At 32.3% G+C, this 18,722-nt stretch overlaps 2 protein-coding genes across 4 annotated transcripts; both read right to left on the bottom strand.

Annotated features, from left to right (window-relative positions):
* Positions 1 to 634: 634 nt before the first annotated feature.
* Positions 635 to 4,152, bottom strand: LOC130621690 (RNA-binding protein 48-like). Its single transcript, XM_057437021.1, has 9 exons — positions 3,994 to 4,152; positions 3,576 to 3,685; positions 2,800 to 2,880; positions 2,314 to 2,453; positions 1,589 to 2,060; positions 1,473 to 1,512; positions 1,248 to 1,304; positions 1,119 to 1,160; positions 635 to 900 (listed from the first exon to the last, which is right to left on the bottom strand). The coding sequence occupies exons 1-9, from the start codon at positions 4,099 to 4,101 to the stop codon at positions 760 to 762; spliced, it is 1,191 nt and encodes a 396-aa protein (XP_057293004.1). The 5' UTR covers positions 4,102 to 4,152; the 3' UTR covers positions 635 to 759.
* Positions 4,153 to 5,298: 1,146 nt separating this feature from the next.
* Positions 5,299 to 18,684, bottom strand: LOC130621685 (partitioning defective 3 homolog). Of its 3 annotated transcripts, XM_057437014.1 has the most exons (17): positions 17,933 to 18,684; positions 16,001 to 16,102; positions 12,979 to 13,131; positions 11,755 to 12,201; positions 11,195 to 11,642; positions 10,974 to 11,048; positions 10,757 to 10,896; positions 10,194 to 10,337; positions 9,782 to 9,973; positions 9,391 to 9,694; positions 8,600 to 9,301; positions 8,364 to 8,411; positions 7,774 to 7,824; positions 7,583 to 7,685; positions 7,118 to 7,249; positions 6,341 to 6,466; positions 5,299 to 6,196 (listed from the first exon to the last, which is right to left on the bottom strand). In XM_057437014.1, exons 1-17 carry the CDS (start codon positions 18,047 to 18,049, stop codon positions 5,410 to 5,412), a joined length of 4,071 nt encoding a protein of 1,356 aa, XP_057292997.1. In that variant the 5' UTR covers positions 18,050 to 18,684; the 3' UTR covers positions 5,299 to 5,409. The 3 variants fall into 3 exon arrangements, with proteins under 3 accessions (XP_057292997.1, XP_057292998.1, XP_057292999.1); XM_057437015.1 differs by lacking the exon at positions 7,118 to 7,249; XM_057437016.1 differs by lacking the exon at positions 12,979 to 13,131.
* Between the last annotated feature and the right edge of the window lie 38 nt (positions 18,685 to 18,722).

Below are 18,722 nucleotides of genomic sequence, written 5' to 3'. Positions count from 1 at the left end.
TTGAATATACTTTATCGGCCCACACTAAGTCAGCCCGGGAGTGACAAAATAAGTAGGTCAACAAAAAATTAAACGACAAAACCTAAAACCAAATTTCTTCGGGAATGTCGACTAAATTGTTTAAGTCAAATTACATGTATTAGAGTGCCCACAAAAATTACAATCTAGTGTAGTTTAAGTGTTTTGTATCGTCTAGACAGAAAAGTGACTGAAAAAAAGGCCTAAGCAAAAAATTTCAAAAATAGACAAAAGTGTCAAACTTTTCTATGATGGATATCTTGCTTAATGAATATTTTTGCGCGACGAAAATTTTGCATTTGTTCAAAATAATTGGAATGTGGAAAGTGGATTTAAAATTTTTGCATTTGTTTTTCAGTAACTTTCAGTAAACTCATTGCAGTACATTTTCCAGATTGTACTTGTGAAAACCTTAAAAGTGGATTTTCTAGTAGCTACAATTTGCAGTTGGAGTTTTAATGGTACTTTGGGTTATAGGACCGTAAAATGGTTTAACAATGGCTCGACTCTTTCTATACGCTGTATTTTCTCATAAAAATCACTCGATAAGTCGAACCCCCAGGTAGCAACTATATTAGTAAAGGCCCAGGGGAGGATTCAAAAAAAGTTACGAGGGTTAAAGTTAGGAGTGGATTTTTTTGTCGTTTGTTTTTGTTTTGTTGATAAAGAATTCATCAAGCATTTATACCTATTTACACTATATATTAAATAACTATATAATATTTAATTATAAAAATAATATTATATCCTTTTGCGACCATCATTCTTACGTTTCTTAGCAGAAGGTTGCTGTTGTTGATGTTGTTGTGTTTGGTCATGTTGTTGTTGTTGTTGGTAGTGGTGGTGAGTGGATTGAATATTTTGTAACGGACATGCAACTTCCTGAAAGAGGAAAACATAACAAGTACACCAGGACAATAAATGTGTGATTGACACATAGTCACGCCAATTCTTGTGTCATGCATGTAAAGATTTGAGGATTTTTGATGAGAATTTGAAACCTTTTTTTAAGAAGGTATTTTTGTGGGCAAAACAAATTTACTTATATTTGGCGCGAAACTTTTCCTATGCCACAACAATACAATAATGGTCACACATACCTCATTTATATTGCCAAGTAATATATGTGATGGTTCTTTAGTCTACAATAGCATACAAATAAAATCTTAAAACACGTGAGAAAACAGCACCCTGCAGAACACCACAATAATTCACGCTCATATAAATACCTGGCCAAGTTTTCTTCGAATATCAGAAGCAGTTGCATCAAGGTCTTCATCTTGAGTCTAACAAAAGAGTGGACTATTTAACAGCTCCAAAAATATGTTGATATCTTCTGTTTACATAAAATTACCTTTTTGTTAAAGGATATCTTGATTATCTTGCTTATAACAGCTTAGCATAATGTTGGGTCAAAAAAAAAAAAAAAGATTGAAGATACTTTTTTTACTTACTAAACTTTTGATCTTTCTTCTCTCCTCTTTAAACGGATCCCTAAAAAAGAAAACAAGTATTTTTTATGCGTTCGTGAACGTTCGCCAAGTTGTTGCAGAAAAAGTATTTTACCGACCAGGCTCCTGGTTCCTTTGTATAGCAATAGGAAACGCTGCTTCCGCTATCTGCGTTTCTTTTATTCCAAACAATGCGTTTTTTGCTTTCTTGCCGTTTGGTAACACTATTGTCAGGATCATTTTTTTGTTCACTTCTATGTTCTGATTGATTGGTATCTGCAGGTGTTGGCGATTGTGTTGCATGATTACCGTAAACTTCCGAAGCTGATAAATTTTGGATCTCCACGGGCAAAGTTGCGTGTGCAGATGGTATTCGAGGTAATGACTTGTCTATAGCTGGTGGTGGCGGAGGCGGTTGTAGATATAATGGCAGATTCTGCTGCATAAAGTTAGTGTGATTTATATTTGAAACGGTAGGGTGTATCGGATTGCTAGCTTTGTGTGTCTCTGTATCAACAAAAGTAGGCGATACTGTAAAAGTACTTATAGAAGCTGAAGGTGGTTTTGACGTAGATGTTGTACCGAAATATTCTAAAAATAATAACTTAGGACAATTAATTCTTGAGAAAATGATTTGATACTCCACTCATTTGGAAATCTTTTGATAAATTTTTTTGCAAGAAGCCGAAAATTTGCTATTTCAAAGATTCATTTACAACCACATTTACTTTTAGAAGATATTAAAAAACAGAGGGAAAAAGTAAAAACTATTAGAAGTTAATTAAGCTGAAAAAGTTGGGCTAAATATTGAACAGGATAAAATTCGGTTCAAACCGTTTTATACCTCTGCACTTTCGAGCAACCATCCTTCGTCGTTCGTTGAGTTTTTCTCGTGTGTCGTCAACTGATTCGTATTCGGGAGCATAACACACGTGCAACTGACCGCCGAAAAAAGAACGATTATCTAGTTTTCGTTTACCGAATCTAAATACGGTTTATACATTGTAAAGATTGGAAACAGAAAGAAAAATGAAAGATAGGGGTTGGAATGAATGAATGAAGAAAACATTAGGGAATAAATAAAGATAGAACGAAACTGATTGACAAAAAATTTTTGTCAGCCTCAATTGACGAAATTTTCTGGAGGCGAGGAGAATTTTAAGTAAAAAGTTGTACACAAGTGATGACGAGTGTATCTAAAAATTATCAAGACAGCCTCATTGCAATTATGAAATCTTACTTGTATAACACTTAGCAAAAAATTAATAAAATTTAACTAAACTAAGAACTAAAAATTAGAAAAAATTTTAGGCACTAAAAACTTAGCTACCTAGCTGCTTGAATTTTTCTGTACTTAATCCAATACACCTCCGTAAATTGTTCAGCTGGATAGTCATCAAGAAGACGATACCTAATGGTATAAAAACAACAAAATATAAGTAACACTGTTTTGCCTCTTTTCTTTAAATTAAATCATTATCTAAAATTAAGTTTGTGCATTTTATAGTGCTAATGAATCTAAAACGAGGTTATTTCAATTAATTTCTTTTTTAAAAACTACTCTCTAACCTAAATATACGGGGGTGAAGTGGGGGTAATTTTTTTCATTGAAATGGGTGGGATTCATTTAAAGAAATCGGTGTGCCGGAGTTAATTTTTAATTTGTGTTACCAGAACTTCTTCAATGCTTTTAGTTAATTCTCACATCTTTACGTAAAATGTAGTTCTTGTAAACACGTAAGCTTGTGTTCTTAAAAATGTTTTTTAAGAAATTTATTAAAAATACACAAGCCTCGTTCTTGTATCTCTCAATTCTACTGAAAACTCTTTTTAATCTTGATATTGAAGGGAAAGAGAAGGGGTTAAAAAAGGCTAGTCCCAAATATCTTTTAAATATTGTGGTAAAATATTATGTAATTTGGCGTTGCTACTGCCCAACATGTTAAGGTTATCATGAGTGTGGCATAAAAGTTTTATCAACCTCAAGTAGAATTCAAATCTAAAATTGAAATATGCTAACATTTTTAATTTGCAATGCATGCTGGTAAATTTCATTTCATTTTAACACGCCCACAGTTTCATATAAAAAAGCAACAACTTGCTTACTCTTCAACTTCTCCATATAACGCAAATAATTCTATCAGCTCTTTTGAAGCACCCACGGCTGGTACACCTTCGACTAACAAATATTTAGACTCCTGGTTGATTGTGTAAACCTGTCAATCAGAGTAAACCTGTCAATCAGAGTAAACCTGTCAATCAGATTGAACCTGTCAATCAGATTGAACCTCTATTTTTTTAAGCTGAGATTCTTTGTGACTTTTTGAAACGCTACTTGTAAAAATTTCAAACAACCATACTGCAGCAAATCTATGGCGGATTATTTCGTAAAAACAAATACAACAAATATATCAACATAGATGTATAAAAAAATGTTTTAAAATAAATAGAAGAGAATTTCATTCACCTTTTACTTTTTCTTACACAGGTTAATTTAAAAAGAACTTTCAACTTCATGACCTACCTTAACTGCGCGTTCCCATCGTGCTTCACGATAACCTGGTCTCGTATAACATACCGAACCTTTCTTATGGTAAGCTTTCACAAGAGTGTTGGCAGAAGTTTCCATCATTTCTTTAAAATGTACTTTTATAACTTGTTACCTGGTTCAAGAAAACAAAACATGCATTATCAGTTGTGTCGATTATTATTTTATTATTCTTAAATAATCTACGTAAGAACTTCAATAGGATGATCATACTAAATATTTTGAGTTCACATGACGTCATGAGAATATAAATGCATACAGTCCAAAGTTGAATTTTAACCACCAACACAAGATAAAATTAACAGATTTTTCTAGTACATAAACATTTCAAGGCTTCTTGCTATGCGTTATATTAAATATTTGATGTAATTTTTATTTCTTATTAAATAAGACTCTTCCTAAAGACAAATCGTAATGGATACTCGGGGCCGGATTGTTGATGATCAGATGAGAGTAGTTAACTTATCGATCAGTAGAAAATACATTTTTATTTCTAGAATTTGTTGAATTTTATTTATTTTTTAAACTTTTTCATATTTTACAAAGAATTTTCCCAGGAACATGTACAAAGTGGTATTTATAAAGAATATATATAAAAAAGTCTATAATCAAACTTCACAAAACTTTATATACATGCATTCATTCATTCATTCATTCTGTAATATATACATATATAGTCACCATGGTTTTTTTTTGAAAACAAGTGAAAATCACGTAACATTGAAAGTTAAAACTTTTTCATAAGCCAGAAAATTTTCAAGATTGTTTATCACCCGGTAAAATTCAAAGAGAAAAAACAAAAAAGCCGTACCTGACAGCAAAAGAGACAGAGGATTGAATATTATCTTGGTCCTTATTTTATATTGAGAAAAATTCTATCAGTATTATCATTTTTGCATCGAGTGCAACAAGCACTTATGCAATAGTCATAAAACGCTGACTCAGTTTCTATTTTACATACGAATTCCAACAAAACTGCTAGTTTATAAAAAGATGAACAAAACAACCTCAAATGTTTCATCGTACATGCAGAATCGTTTAAAAATATTTATACACAATAAATAAATCCATTATATATTATAGAATGTATACTTTATCGCTTTTTATAAACCTGAACATTCAGGCAGTATTTACTAACAACCTGGTGGTTAGCATAAAGCAAGTGCAGAGGAGATTTATAACTCCATCGTTCGCATGTAAGTATCATTTAGGATAACAAACTTAAGAATCTGTTTTTTATAGGGTGTCTCATATATGGATTGGAGAATAAAAAGATCTTCATTAAGAGAAAACATTTTCTTCCATTTCCATAAAATCATACTAAGCACCAAGCCGCAATGTAAAATAAGCAAATATTCTATCTAAGATACAGTTGAAAAAAAATATTGCTTCTTAGATATCAGCTTTGTGTGATATAGACACACTACCCCCTTTTCTAGTCAGATCTGAAATGCTTGAATACATGGTTGAACTGTTCGCATGCTGTCTAGATCCTAACGTATGTTGAGAGGAGTCCTTTTTGATTTGCTTTTTTCGAGGTAGACTGTCAAACGCTGATTTAGGAACTTTTCGTACGGGTGTACTTGGTTTTGAGTTCGGCGCGGAATTACTTCCGCGAGTATGATCGTGTTTGTTTTTCGGTGAAGTCTCGGGGGATTTATACATAGGGCCGGATGGCATTTTCGGTAACATTCGCTGATCCACACTGTCTTTTTTATTACGAGGAGGTAACGAACTTTGTCGTTGTAACTGAATACTTCTTTTCGAAGTTCGAATTTCATCCTCGTTAAATAACTGTTTGCTTTTCTCGCGCATGTTCGCCGCGTCGTGCGCCTCCCACGATTGATAACTCGATTTGTGGGGAGCAACTTGCGTTTCTCCTTGCTCTTTTTCTTTCGTCGTAACACCAAGGTGGCTTTTTCGTTTTTTTCGTTTGTCCATCTCCTCCATCTTCGCTTGAACTAACTCCTTTTGCAGTTGATCCGCTTGGAAATATTTTAAACTCTTGTCGGCCGTCTTGTTTACCATTAAATTTCCGGCCACACTTACAGGCCGTTTATTTTTGTTTTTATTCGTCCCAGGCTTTAAGGAGTCAGTAAACATCTCGTTGTTTGTAGAATTGGTTGGATTAAGATATTCGGGTGATTGACCACGATCTTCCCTCTGCTTTTTGTTTTTTCTGAAACAAAAATGCCCAGACATTGTACACAAAAATATAAACAACAACAACAGAAATAAACAACAAAAAATAGTTAGATCAGTAATTTTTTTTTTTTGGTGAGAAAACACATTTCTAAATACAAGCAATGTCATATAAACATACTTTAGCAAGGTAGAGATTCCCTTCAAAAATCCTTTCTTTTTCTTTTCGTTATACGTTTGTTGATCTTCGTTCATCGGCCGATCAATGGCTGTTTTGAAACTGGTATTCAGCGCGTTGTTTCGCTTTCTAAAGAAGAAGAACTTAACATTTAAATTAAAATAACAAGCTAGGTTGCTTTTATAACATAGAAACAAAAAGTAGGAGCAAAACAAGCACGTAAGCCTGTAAGTCACATGAAGCATTTAGTTATCTTAAGGGAATTAATTTCGCGAGAACTAATTTTCGCGAAGTTAGCAAGTCTTAATATTTTCGCGAATTTTGAGAAGAAGAAAATATAGGGACATTATGTAGAAAACAAAATAAAGATTACTGAAGTTGGAATTATGTAAATCATATTTAAAAAGAAATAAAATCCAAATTTCGCGGATATTCATTTTCGCGAATTAGTTTATTTTAATAATTTTCGCGGAAACTAATTTCGAACGATTCGACAAAACGTGAGCTGATAGGTTAGGTTTAAAAATTAAAAGATACAAGGATTTATTGACTATAGAAAAATAAAGGAACAAACAAACAAAACAGGAAAAAGATGGTGGCGTGAAATACATCATGCATATTAATGATTTATAAATAAAATTAAGGTTAATGTTTAGTGAAACTAAGAAAAGGTTATACAAGACAAAGTTACAACTCAGTATTAGTAAAACGTGGTTAGTGAATGAGGTATTAGTGAGGTTAAAAAGTCAGTATTAATTATTATCATTATGTCGTGTTTACCTTGCATCGTCCAAAATGCAAGAATATGGTCTTGATTTTATGTTGCTATAATTACTTTTGGGCCTCAGTTTTACACCGGCTGGAGGTTTATCGTTTGTATCAATCGAATTACAATTTGTCCCCTCTTCGAGCCTAAAAGTCAAGATGTATTAACATTATTTATATACTGTTAATTAACAGAAATAGAGTATTCGAATGTCTTTATCATTTCAATAGTTTAATATCTTCTTTAGAGTTTAAGTTATTCAACCGTATAGTGCATGTTGATGGACAAAACAATTAGAAGGACGATGTTCGTGCAACACGAATATGAACAACTGTAAAGCAATTATAAATATAATCTTCTTCAACAACTAAAAACTAAATGCGCTGATTATGCCTCGAACAAGATAGTTCAGTGGGTGATAGTCAAAAAATCTCATGATGAGGAATACAAATGAAATTTCAGTAAAAAGATTTTCATACCCAGCTCTTAGTTTTCCTTCCCCTTCTGTGTATGTGGTAGACCAAGGCGTACTTGAACTAAAAACTGTCCCTCTATAGAACGGCGAGCGCTCCTCTTCGTCAACTAAAATAAAATCATATACAACTCAGACAGGCACGTGCATTTAAACACCCACAACGTAGGAGCGTGGATGTAATTTTAACTCGCTTACTTTTACTAATCAGTGTATCGATAGACTCGCTTCTCCTGTTACTAACCATCTCTATAAAAAGAAAGTCAAATGTTAGTAATAAAAGCATCGTATCTAAATTTTATCGAACACGCTACTACAGTTCTAAATGATCAAGATCGAGGAGAGTTTAAACATGAAGATATTTCGAGATTAATGAAATTCCAAATATTAACCAAAGTCTTAATACTTTACAGCCTTTTTTTAACAAATGAGGAAGTTAAAACGTTGCGTTTTTACATTCAACTTCACACGTTCTGTACTACACACGCACAGTAAAACGTAATCACGTCCACCGCCCCAACTTTCCTCCACCTACAAGTTGCAATAAATTTCCGCTATTGCTCATATCGAATAAAACCATTTTTAACTATAAACCGAGGCGTGCCGAACTCTAAATCTGTCAAACTCGAAATCTTTTACAATAGGTTACTGTCCTTAACGTATTAATTTAAGCAAGTGGAACTACATATGTTACGTCCCTTCACTTTGCGTTTCGTGAGCGCAATCAACAGTCCCAAAGTAGCAGTACACGGGTTCGGGATAACTTAGTTGATTAGGAAACTACTTACGGTTATCTTCAGCCATCACAATATCCTCGTCATCTAACATCTTTGATCCTGCAACAACAAAATCGTAAAAGATGAAAACAAGCTTAAAATTGTATTAGTTGCACGTACATACCCTAAGACACAGTCACTGTACACGGATGTATACCGATATTTCGGAGATTGGAAAGTAAAAGGGGGCAGATAATGATTATTTGATTACAAAAACATAAATTAGTCTTAAAAACAAAGTTTCATACCTCTTAGTTCTTCCATACTTTTAAATTTCTTTAGTTTATTATAAAAATCACTCTTTGTTGCATCAATATGAGCTCTTCCTTTTCTTTCAGAGATGGATGATCGTCCAAAGGCGTGCCGACTAAAGGGTATTTGGTTGGGTCCCACAAGTATCGAGTCAAGTGAGGACTGCGAGGCTATCGACATTGACTTATATAACTCGTGCTCAGGATCTTTTAAGTCGTTCATACTACCATGAGTCCGCGAGTCTAGTGAGAGTGATTTTTCGAAATGACTACTCAATAATTTCTCTTCTTTGGGAATCGAAGTTTTATCTGGAAGTAACTTGAATTTCGTCGAGTCGCTTTTTACCGTTTCAGTTCGACTCGATTGCGAAGAATTCGAACTGTTCGTGTCCCTACGATGCAAAGCTTCCTCGTAAGACGGTAGAATTCTGTGTTTTTCGTTCATCGAGCTGCGAACGTCCACGTTATAACGATTATTTCCCGATTCAATATAAACAGGTGTAGATTTTTGTATTATCGGTATTTCGCCAGAGGAGACAGACACTGAACGCGGCGATGGATTTTCACTTTCAGAGTCTCCACCATTATGTTCAGGCCGAGGTGAGACAGCTTTAAAATAAGACTTATTTCGATTTATATTATGTCGATTTGGAGAGTAATGCTTTTTTAAATATTTTTCATCGAATTCTCTTTCTACATCTAAATGCAAAAAATAAAATAAAAATAATGACTAAAAACGATTAAATTATCGTAGTGTAAATGCTAACCTAAAAAACTAGAATGCTGACCTTGCTCAGAATAGCTTCTTCTTTTAGTCATAGGACTATGTCCATGTAACATTTTGACACCTCCATGTAAGATCGGACTAGGGCCACGAAAGGGACTTGGAGCACCACTGCTAAAACTGCCACTACTTGGTCGAGAATCTTTTGGAGCACTTTGTGATCTACCAATGATAATACGAATAGCTCCAAGTGCTATGGACTTCTCCATTGATGCTCGAAGAACATTCATTGCGTCGTTATTACTTAAGCCAATCAATGACGTATCATTAATGCACAGCAGTTGATCGTTGACAATTATGCGTCCATCCTAAGGCAAAAACATGTGGAAAATAAAATATTTTTTTAACATTGATTCAAATTTACATCTTAAAAAAATTATCCTGTGTAAACCTACCTTAGCAGCAGCACCTCCTTTAATGACAGACTTAACATATATGCCTTGGTCATCGTCTTGTTCCCCGCTACGTTTTCCCTTGACGCTGATGCCAAGTCCTGCTGATCCTTGACTAGTAAGGGGTATGGTTAATGTTAGTATATCTTCATTCTGTGGTGATATACTTTCCTGGTGACTGGATATTGTTTCTTCCTGGAAAACAAAGGTAATATCAAAGGCTGTCCCAAAGATATATTATGCAAAAAGTGAGTCCTTATAAATCAGGTACAAATCTACAGTTAGCCTATTTCTTTATTAATTTTCGATAAATGCTGCTTTATAAGGACCAGGCAATGAACTGGAGAATTTTTTTTTAGTATTGAAGTATCAAGTAAAACAATGATTGTAACAATTTTTCAGCATTAGAACTTACGTTTCTTTCTAAGCTGATTGATGCATCCTCTTCAGTAGTAGAATTTCTAGGTCTTGCTAACTGTAGAACAACCATGCCTTGTGCTTGTCTCAACAGCTGAACAACTTGTGCTTGATTTTTGTCATTCACCAGTACATTGTTTACCTACAGATGATATATCTATTTTTTATACTACACCCTTAAACATCCCTACTAAAAACGTAAATATTAATGGGAAATATTGATCTTTTCCTAAGAGCCACTTGCATAACATATGGATAATACATAAACGTGAATTGCACCATAACACAAAAACGTGATGGCCTTATTCATTCAACATTTCTAACATTCAGCAATAGCTTTTTATATCAAACTTTCACCACTTATGCTCTCTGTGGTCTTTTTTCATCAATAAATTATTTAAACAATAACAAACTTTAAGATTTAACATAAATGATGAATCACGTTGAAATGGTCTGATACAGCATGTACCAATATGAATAAACATAAACTTTTGCAAAATCTGCATACTCTAATAACTTATTATTCAAGATATTCAATTTGAACCGTTAGTAAAAACATACTTTCATAAGTTCATCGCCGGCTTTGATTCTGCCATCAACAATTGCTGCTCCTTTGTGTAAAACATTTTTGACAAAGAACATTCTAGATTCAGTAGTTGCAACATCTCTACTAGTAATGCTAAAACCCAGTCCATCTTTACCTACAGGAGAAATACACAAGGCATATTAGAAAACCTTGTAAGCCTGTACGTTTTCCAACAATATTATAATATTTTACCTTTCAGTAAATTCACATGAAAATAAATCTTCTTATTCGTTCCAGTATCTTCATTTTTTAACTCTGTGGATGGTGCTAAATTTAAAATAACAAAAAATTTTAAAGTAGGAAATTATTTTAACATTTAGCACATGAAACCAGACATCATTGGTTAATGATAATCAGAGATAGACAGTTAGATAGCTAGAGAAACAACCTTCATAACCAACATACTGTATTACCTTCTATAGCAGCTTCCTTGGGCTCACTATTTGGCATAACTGGTAACACCCTGGGTGCTTCTTTACTCATTTGTAAAACTTCCTTCGGAACTTCTTGTTGAGGTATGTGGTCTAATTTAATTTGATCTTTTAAAAACATATGTGAACGTGTACGCTTTATTTTAATAATGTCAGATATGAGTGCTTCCTCAAAAATATCTTGCACTGCAGCATTACTGAGACTGTCTAATTGAATACCATTAATTTCAGTTATTCGGTCAGCAGTTTGTAATTCACCAGTACGATCAACATAACTCCCTTCGATTACATGATGAACCACCAAACCAATTTCGCGACCATCTGCAGTTGTGTATGGTTTTATATCAACACTTTTTAAAGCATGTTTATCTAATTCGATTTCTTCATTCGATTTCTCAGAATCATTTTCATCACTTTGTTCTTGTGAAACCTACAAAAAAAGAGAAAACATGATTTTTGTTCAGTGAATCAGGAGAGTTAACATTTACATTAAGTTGAAGCAAGGCTCCTGATACACTTTAAAGTAAACTTCGAAAACTCACCCTATATCCAGAATTAAATTTGTCTTGTTGATCAATCCAAGAATATAACATAGGGTGATTTGTTGATAGAGATTTTCGATTCAAATCACGACTAAAAACTGGTTTTAAGGCTCGTTTGGCTAATTCAGGACTAGATGCGGGAGAGTTTGATGACACTGACGATCTGAAGGAAGCATTTTTATTTTGTGGAAATTTTCGCTGAATTCCTCGTGGTGGCCGTGAAGAAGAATTCAAAGATGTGTGTGTACTAGTCTGGTTTGATGATATACCGTAAGAGTCAGCAGCAACGCCTGAATCGTTATCGGAAAGTGCTAAGATAATGTTAGTATCTTCCTCCTGCTTGCTGCAGTATGCATCAACAGGTGTGGATGCGATATTGTTATTGTCAATATCTGATCGATCATGTTTGCTGGGTTTTGGGTTTGTTTCATCATACACCGCTATTAGCTAAAAATAAAATTAAAACATTGTTAAGCATGTATTTGTTTCTTAGATCTGATACATGTATTTTTAATAAAAGGCCCAGCAGGAAAAGATTTTAAATCAATGGAAAAGACAAGAAAATTTTTCAGACCATCATGACTTATACAGACGGCACGACACTTTATATTTTAATCCTCAGCTTACTTAGGAAGAAAAAAACTTATAGATAAGCTTTAAGTCTAATTAATGAATGTATTTTGCTAAGACTAAAGATTGTACATGATTATTAAAATTGTCTTTCATAAGAAACAGTGAGTAATGGATTAAAATACTAAAATAATAGATATATTGAATGAGGTAATGTCTAACATATCAGTAAAAAATATTGAACAAAGTAGATAAAAACAACATTAAAAAAGATGTTAACATTCTCAGGTAAAAAGAAAAAATTCTTAACACAAAAGAAGGAAAAGCATTTTGTTATTATCAACAAACTGCTAACAGTTATATGAAAAAAAATAACTGTTATTGGGATAATTTAAGACACTGTTTTTTCACAAAGGATATTATTAAAATAACAAAAAAGGTTTATCTTAAATTGATCTATCTTACACTTATCAATGAAAAACACATAAAAGAGATTTGAGTTTATTTATAAAATTTTGCATTGTTTATCTCACAGCCACAATGTATATGTGCATGTATATGAATTAAATTAAGCATAAAATGCTTTACTGCTTAAATTTAAAGCAAAATATTTGGCAATATATTTTCAAACTCAGTTACTTGTAATTAACTTACCGATCCCCATTCATGCGCAATTTTTATAGGCGAAACTAAAACATTATAGCCTTTGCCGGGTGAAGATGGCACACTCACAAAGACATCAGTTAAATTACCATCCCTCATCTCATCCACAATGTCAATCCAACTATGTACTTCTCTATAATCCAGCTGCAGGACAGAAACAATTTTAAAGTCTCTCAATGTATCCACTTCAGTCACAAAATACATGTCATGTTATAAAAACAACGAACTTCTTAATACTTTGTTTTTGTAAACTTAAAAGCCCATTCAAGTTGAAAAAGGATCATTTACTCTGTCAAAAATTATTCACAACACATGAGATTTTTTACGTCAAACTTTTTACAATTCAGAAATCTAGTATGTCAGTTATATCACAGGTATTTATCTTTGTAAAAAAGCTTACGTTTTTTAAAAAAACAAGAAAAAGATTAACTCCTTTGATACAAATTAAAAAACAAACAATTTTAAAAGAATACAATTATTGTCAGAAAACAGTTTGAACACATACAAGAAAAGAAGAAGTTTTGTTTACATTTGAATTTTCAACATAAAATAAAACAAGTTTTACATGACAACATGGAAAAAGGCTCGTCAGTGCTATTAACCAAGATTTCATAGGGGACCATGAAAATATATTACAACATAATGCTTCTTGTCAACCGAGGATTTCTATTCTTTTTACAGATGTAATTGGTCGTAAAAATTATTTAATGACTTGAACAAAGTAATTACTGCAACATGCTTAATTCCATAGGCTGACACCCATTAACAAAAAGAAAATGGCAATGAACATGGTGGGGAAAACCACACTATTGGCAGAAACAATTAATCAAAGATAATGTAACCTCACTAAACCATGGCAATTATTTTTAAATTATTCTATTTTTCTTTTTATCCATTCATAAATGTGTACGAAGTATATTTAAACTTTTTTTAATAGCAGTTCATTTTTAGTAAAAATAAATAAGTAAACTATTAAATAAATTTAAAATAAAATAAAATTAAATAGAAAGAGAAAAGCACACATAAAAGCAACATGGTAGTAACAGAACAAAAAATATCACTAAGTAAGAAATACATTTTTGCAAAAACATACACCAATTTTATACAAATTTTTATTTATCAAACTGTAGTCCTACCTCCTAACTCCTAACTTATTGTCAATTAAGTAAAAGACCCAAGCTGCTAAGATTGTTTATAGATGAAGCAGGAAATTGCAGCTTTTAAAAGCATTGCATAATTTTAATAGTTTTGTAGGATTGAAAGTATTAAGGTGCTAGTAAATTTAATATATTATATTAAATTTTATATTTGGAAATTTGAAGAAACTATGATTTTTGTATGGTCATTGTTTGATTTACAAACGTACATTAGAAACTAAAAAATAAGACAATCAAATTATATTGTTGCCAATGCTTTTCGTTGTTTTCTTTTAAAACATTTTGTCAATATTTTGCACCTATCAACAAGTTGTATCAGGCTTCTAAAAGCTCGATAGAAAGCCCCATAATTTCATATGTTTCATTTTTTTTTTGCTGCCTGTAAAATTAAACAAAAACAAGTGAAGGCATAATTTTCTCCCACAATGGGATATAAAAAAAAGGATAAGAAAATGCTATGTGAATATAATTTCACTTAATAGTTTTTCCCACTATGAAATTAATATTACTCAAAGTTAAATTAATCATTTTCCTTCGACCCACTAATTTCGAATTTAAACTCATTTTTTTAAATTTGTATTTTTGGAAATTCTTGAGTTTTTTTTAGTTTTAAAATTAATGATTTACGCTTTAGGCTGTTCTTATTTTTCTTAACAAAAAACATGTACTCTTTTTTTTTCTTAACAAAAAACATGTACTCTTTTTATATAAAAAAAAGAATAATAAAGTATATACAGTAATAATAAGAAAAAACAGTTTCAAACAAACAAAATTTCTCCTGATGGTTTAATATAAGACTAGTAATTAAAAAATAGCTTCAAAAGCCCTGCCCATCCCTGGAGTATACATAACATGTTGCTAAGCGCTCAAGGGCATGGCACAAAGCAAAGATATCAAGACTACTAAATTCAAATTAAAACAGTTAGACAGTAATTGTTTTCAGGAAATTATGGTAAAGACAGAGCAATCAGTAGAATAAAACATGTCTTTGATTTCATCATAGAGTAATTTACATTCTTAACATGTTTAAGTAGTTAATGGAAGAAGTTATTTAAACATGTAATAAAAAGATAATACTGAGATATTTTAATTAAGTTGCACTGTTGACATCTATATTGCATTTCACTCTTCCACACACATATGATAGACACGAAATAGAAACTTGTGTCATATATAGCTTAAATTTCGCTTCGTTTTAAAAAGATTAGAACTGCTAAGACGATATACGTAGCAAGCTATATTTTTCCATTTGCTTTTTTTCCACAATAAGAAAATTTATACCTACTGTTAGGGAAAAAATCTGACTAAGAAAGATACTTTAGCCTGCCAATAAAAGAAATCTAGCCAAAATTCAGGATAGTTAAAAATTGTGAAGTAAATCCAAATCTACAGTTTCTTGTGAAACAAAATGTTAGAATGTCAGTAAAGAACAATGAATGGTGACAAGGCAGAAACCAACATTTAAAAAAATATATGTTAGCTTTTAAAGCACTGCGAAGATAAACAGGTTCCAGATAATTTCAAGAAAAAATCAGAATATGGAGATCACCCAAATTTTTTTTATTATTTAATGGCACTTCTTTGCTTCTGTAGTAAGGGTTCATGCCTTAAAAAAACACTTCAAATTTATTGCCTACCTAATTTATTATATAATTTCGCTTATTTCAACTATGAAATGCTGCTTATAAACAAAATGAGATGATCTTTGACTGACCTGATCTTTTTCCGCTGTGGGCAATAAAGATAATGATTTTATTAATCCCCAATGTGATATAGGTAATAGGGTATTCAAAAAATGAATTATAATCAAATGGATTATTTTAATAAAATTAATAAAATACGTTTATTTCACATACCATGTCTTTGTCATCACATACATCCACAACCAAGTCATCAATATCGAGAATAGCATGTTCTTCTTTTGTTTTCAGACAATCCACACGGACTTTTCCTGAACCCTACATAATAAAAAGTGACCTTAAACATTGAGAAGACCTTTCGTGTTAACATTTAGTGTGATCCATGTGACACAAATTAAATAGAATTTAGCTAAATGTTAACACATTCTTCTAAGTACCTAAAATTTTAAAATTAAATTTAAAGTACATATCTTGGAATTATGTTTGCAATGAATTAGGAATGGAATGGAAGGAAGTTTAGCACTAACACGGCAAACAACTTTTCATGTCTTGACCTTTTATAGCTTGGACACATTCCAGAAAATTCATATATTGATTAAGTTGACAAATAAGTTGATACATAAAAATGTAGTAAAATGGACCTTGAATTTCTTTTAGGTAATGTTGGCATACATAATTGACTCAATGGTGCATACATTTTTTTTGTTGACAACATCCTATTATATACATTGTCACAAACAAAATATGTATTAATTACATAAATCAATAGGCAGGCTCTGAGCCAACTCCATTTTAGAACAATTTTTTAACAAATATATAATATGAATTAAGTATAGTTTAGATATAACTTTTATGGTCTAAAGAGACAACTTTGCCTTTTTAGGCTATTTAACATATACAAAGCCATTTTGAATTTTTCTCTCTTCAGCATTCATATAAAATATTCCTGTCAGACAAAACAGATAAATATTACGTCTATAATGTTGTCTATGCTAAAGCAACCAAAATAAGCTTAAAAAATTTCGCTTAATTTGTAACAACTGATAAATACTCAGAAAACTACCCTTTTTCAGATGGAGTTTGACTCCTTAGTTCATCTTTAGAAGGATATGAAAAAGAACATGTATCTAGAACTATGCATACGACAGAAAATTTTCCTATATGTGACATGCTTTTGAAGTATGTCATTGGGTCTTAAAGATATAAATGTACATTTCGTTGTGTAATTGTTTGTGATATTTTTTTTATGTGTGCAAAAATTTAACGAAACTTTGGAAATTAAAAATTTGTAAAAAAGTTTTGAAGGAACTTAAAAGGCTCAGATACAACTACTCAGAAAAAAACAACTAAACAATGGGTCTCTCACAAATATAAAATGATGCCCTGTTAGTGGTACCTGATAACAAAATGAGGTTGAAGTGAAAATCTCTATATCATAATACCTGTATGTCTGTCTGCCATGCAAAATGGTACCTCAACTAGTGAGACGCACACAATGCAGTATAAAAAGGATAGAACACGTAGATTTTTCTACCAGCCCCAACTAGTACTGTGTGTTCTTTTGATTAAATAAACCAGGAAAAAACATGGGATTGGCATGGAAAATGTCTTATTCAGTATGGATGAAGTCATTCTTTAAGGGGTATATATACATAAAAAAACTTTGTAGTTTACCGGAGCTAATACCTCATTACTGTTTTCTCTTATCAGTTACAGTACGAGACAAATTGTGAAATTATATGTGTGCGCATTCTGCCAGGCAAGAACAGAAGAACCACATCAGGGAGTTGTGCACAAAGATTCCGAACATATCAACAAAATACTACTAAAACAATTAGCTAGCAAGCTAGTTAACAACAATTAATATGAAATTTTCTGTGTAGCTAGCTGTTAACAGGACAACAGGACAGGTGAGGTGATTTTCTTTTAGGCTGCTCAGCCTATGGCATACAATACACAGAAACAAAACACTCTTGTGCAAAAGTTAATGAAAAATGCATGCTAGTTGCGTATTGCTTTTTAAAACTGTTGTTTAGTTGGCCAGGCAATTTACCAAGTAAAATATTTTTAATTACTTTGATGCAATTTACTCAAACAATAAATAATAAGCTAGCACGCACAACCTTGAAAAATATCTTGCCTACTTACCTTCTGTGCTTTGCGATATCTACTTATAGCTCTATTTGTTAATTCCAACACAGTAAGTTCGCCATCACCACAAGGGACGATAACTCTAGCTTCGCCGAAGGACACTGTAACCCTCATATTCAAATATTATATGACCCCAAGAGTATATTATGTATCAGCGTGTAAGACATAAGCAATTCATATTCTAATTTTAAAAAAAATGGTGTGCGTAATAATTTTATTTCTTTATATATGTCGCAGCACTACTATGACACTTGATAAGATTTTCTATGACGCATAGCCGCAACTTCTAAACATAAACACTGCCACCAATCGCTGTACTTGAATCACGTAAAATAAAAACATGTTATTTCGAAGATTTCGATGTCCACAGGGAGTCCAAACCGATAAGCTTAGAGTTTAATCTCACAACAGTTGATGACCAACTTGCTTCAACGCAAGGCACCCTTGTTCCCAGGGAACTTCTCTCATCACGGAAAAGGCGAAAATCTCAAGAAACAAGGAGCGCCAAGTTTTATAGAAGAGATCGACACCTTTTAGATCACTATTGAAAACATTTCTTCTCACAAGATCATCAATACAATTTTTGCCCATCATGCACACAACACACAACAAACAAAAACACGTCAAATCGCAACGCGATCAAGGTGTGTGATGGAAAAAGATTCTCCATTATTTATTTGCTGCTCACTTAGATTGTCCTTTGAGGCCTGGTTCACAAGTCAATTATTCGTAAGACAAGGTATGGAATGTAAATTTAAAAGGGCTGTTATTGATTGCGTTTCGGGTA

The sequence above is a fragment of the Hydractinia symbiolongicarpus genome, chromosome 12 (genome assembly GCF_029227915.1).
Source record: "Hydractinia symbiolongicarpus strain clone_291-10 chromosome 12, HSymV2.1, whole genome shotgun sequence".
NCBI classification, from domain to species: domain Eukaryota; kingdom Metazoa; phylum Cnidaria; class Hydrozoa; order Anthoathecata; family Hydractiniidae; genus Hydractinia; species Hydractinia symbiolongicarpus.
This window is presented reverse-complemented; position numbering and strand designations above follow the sequence as displayed.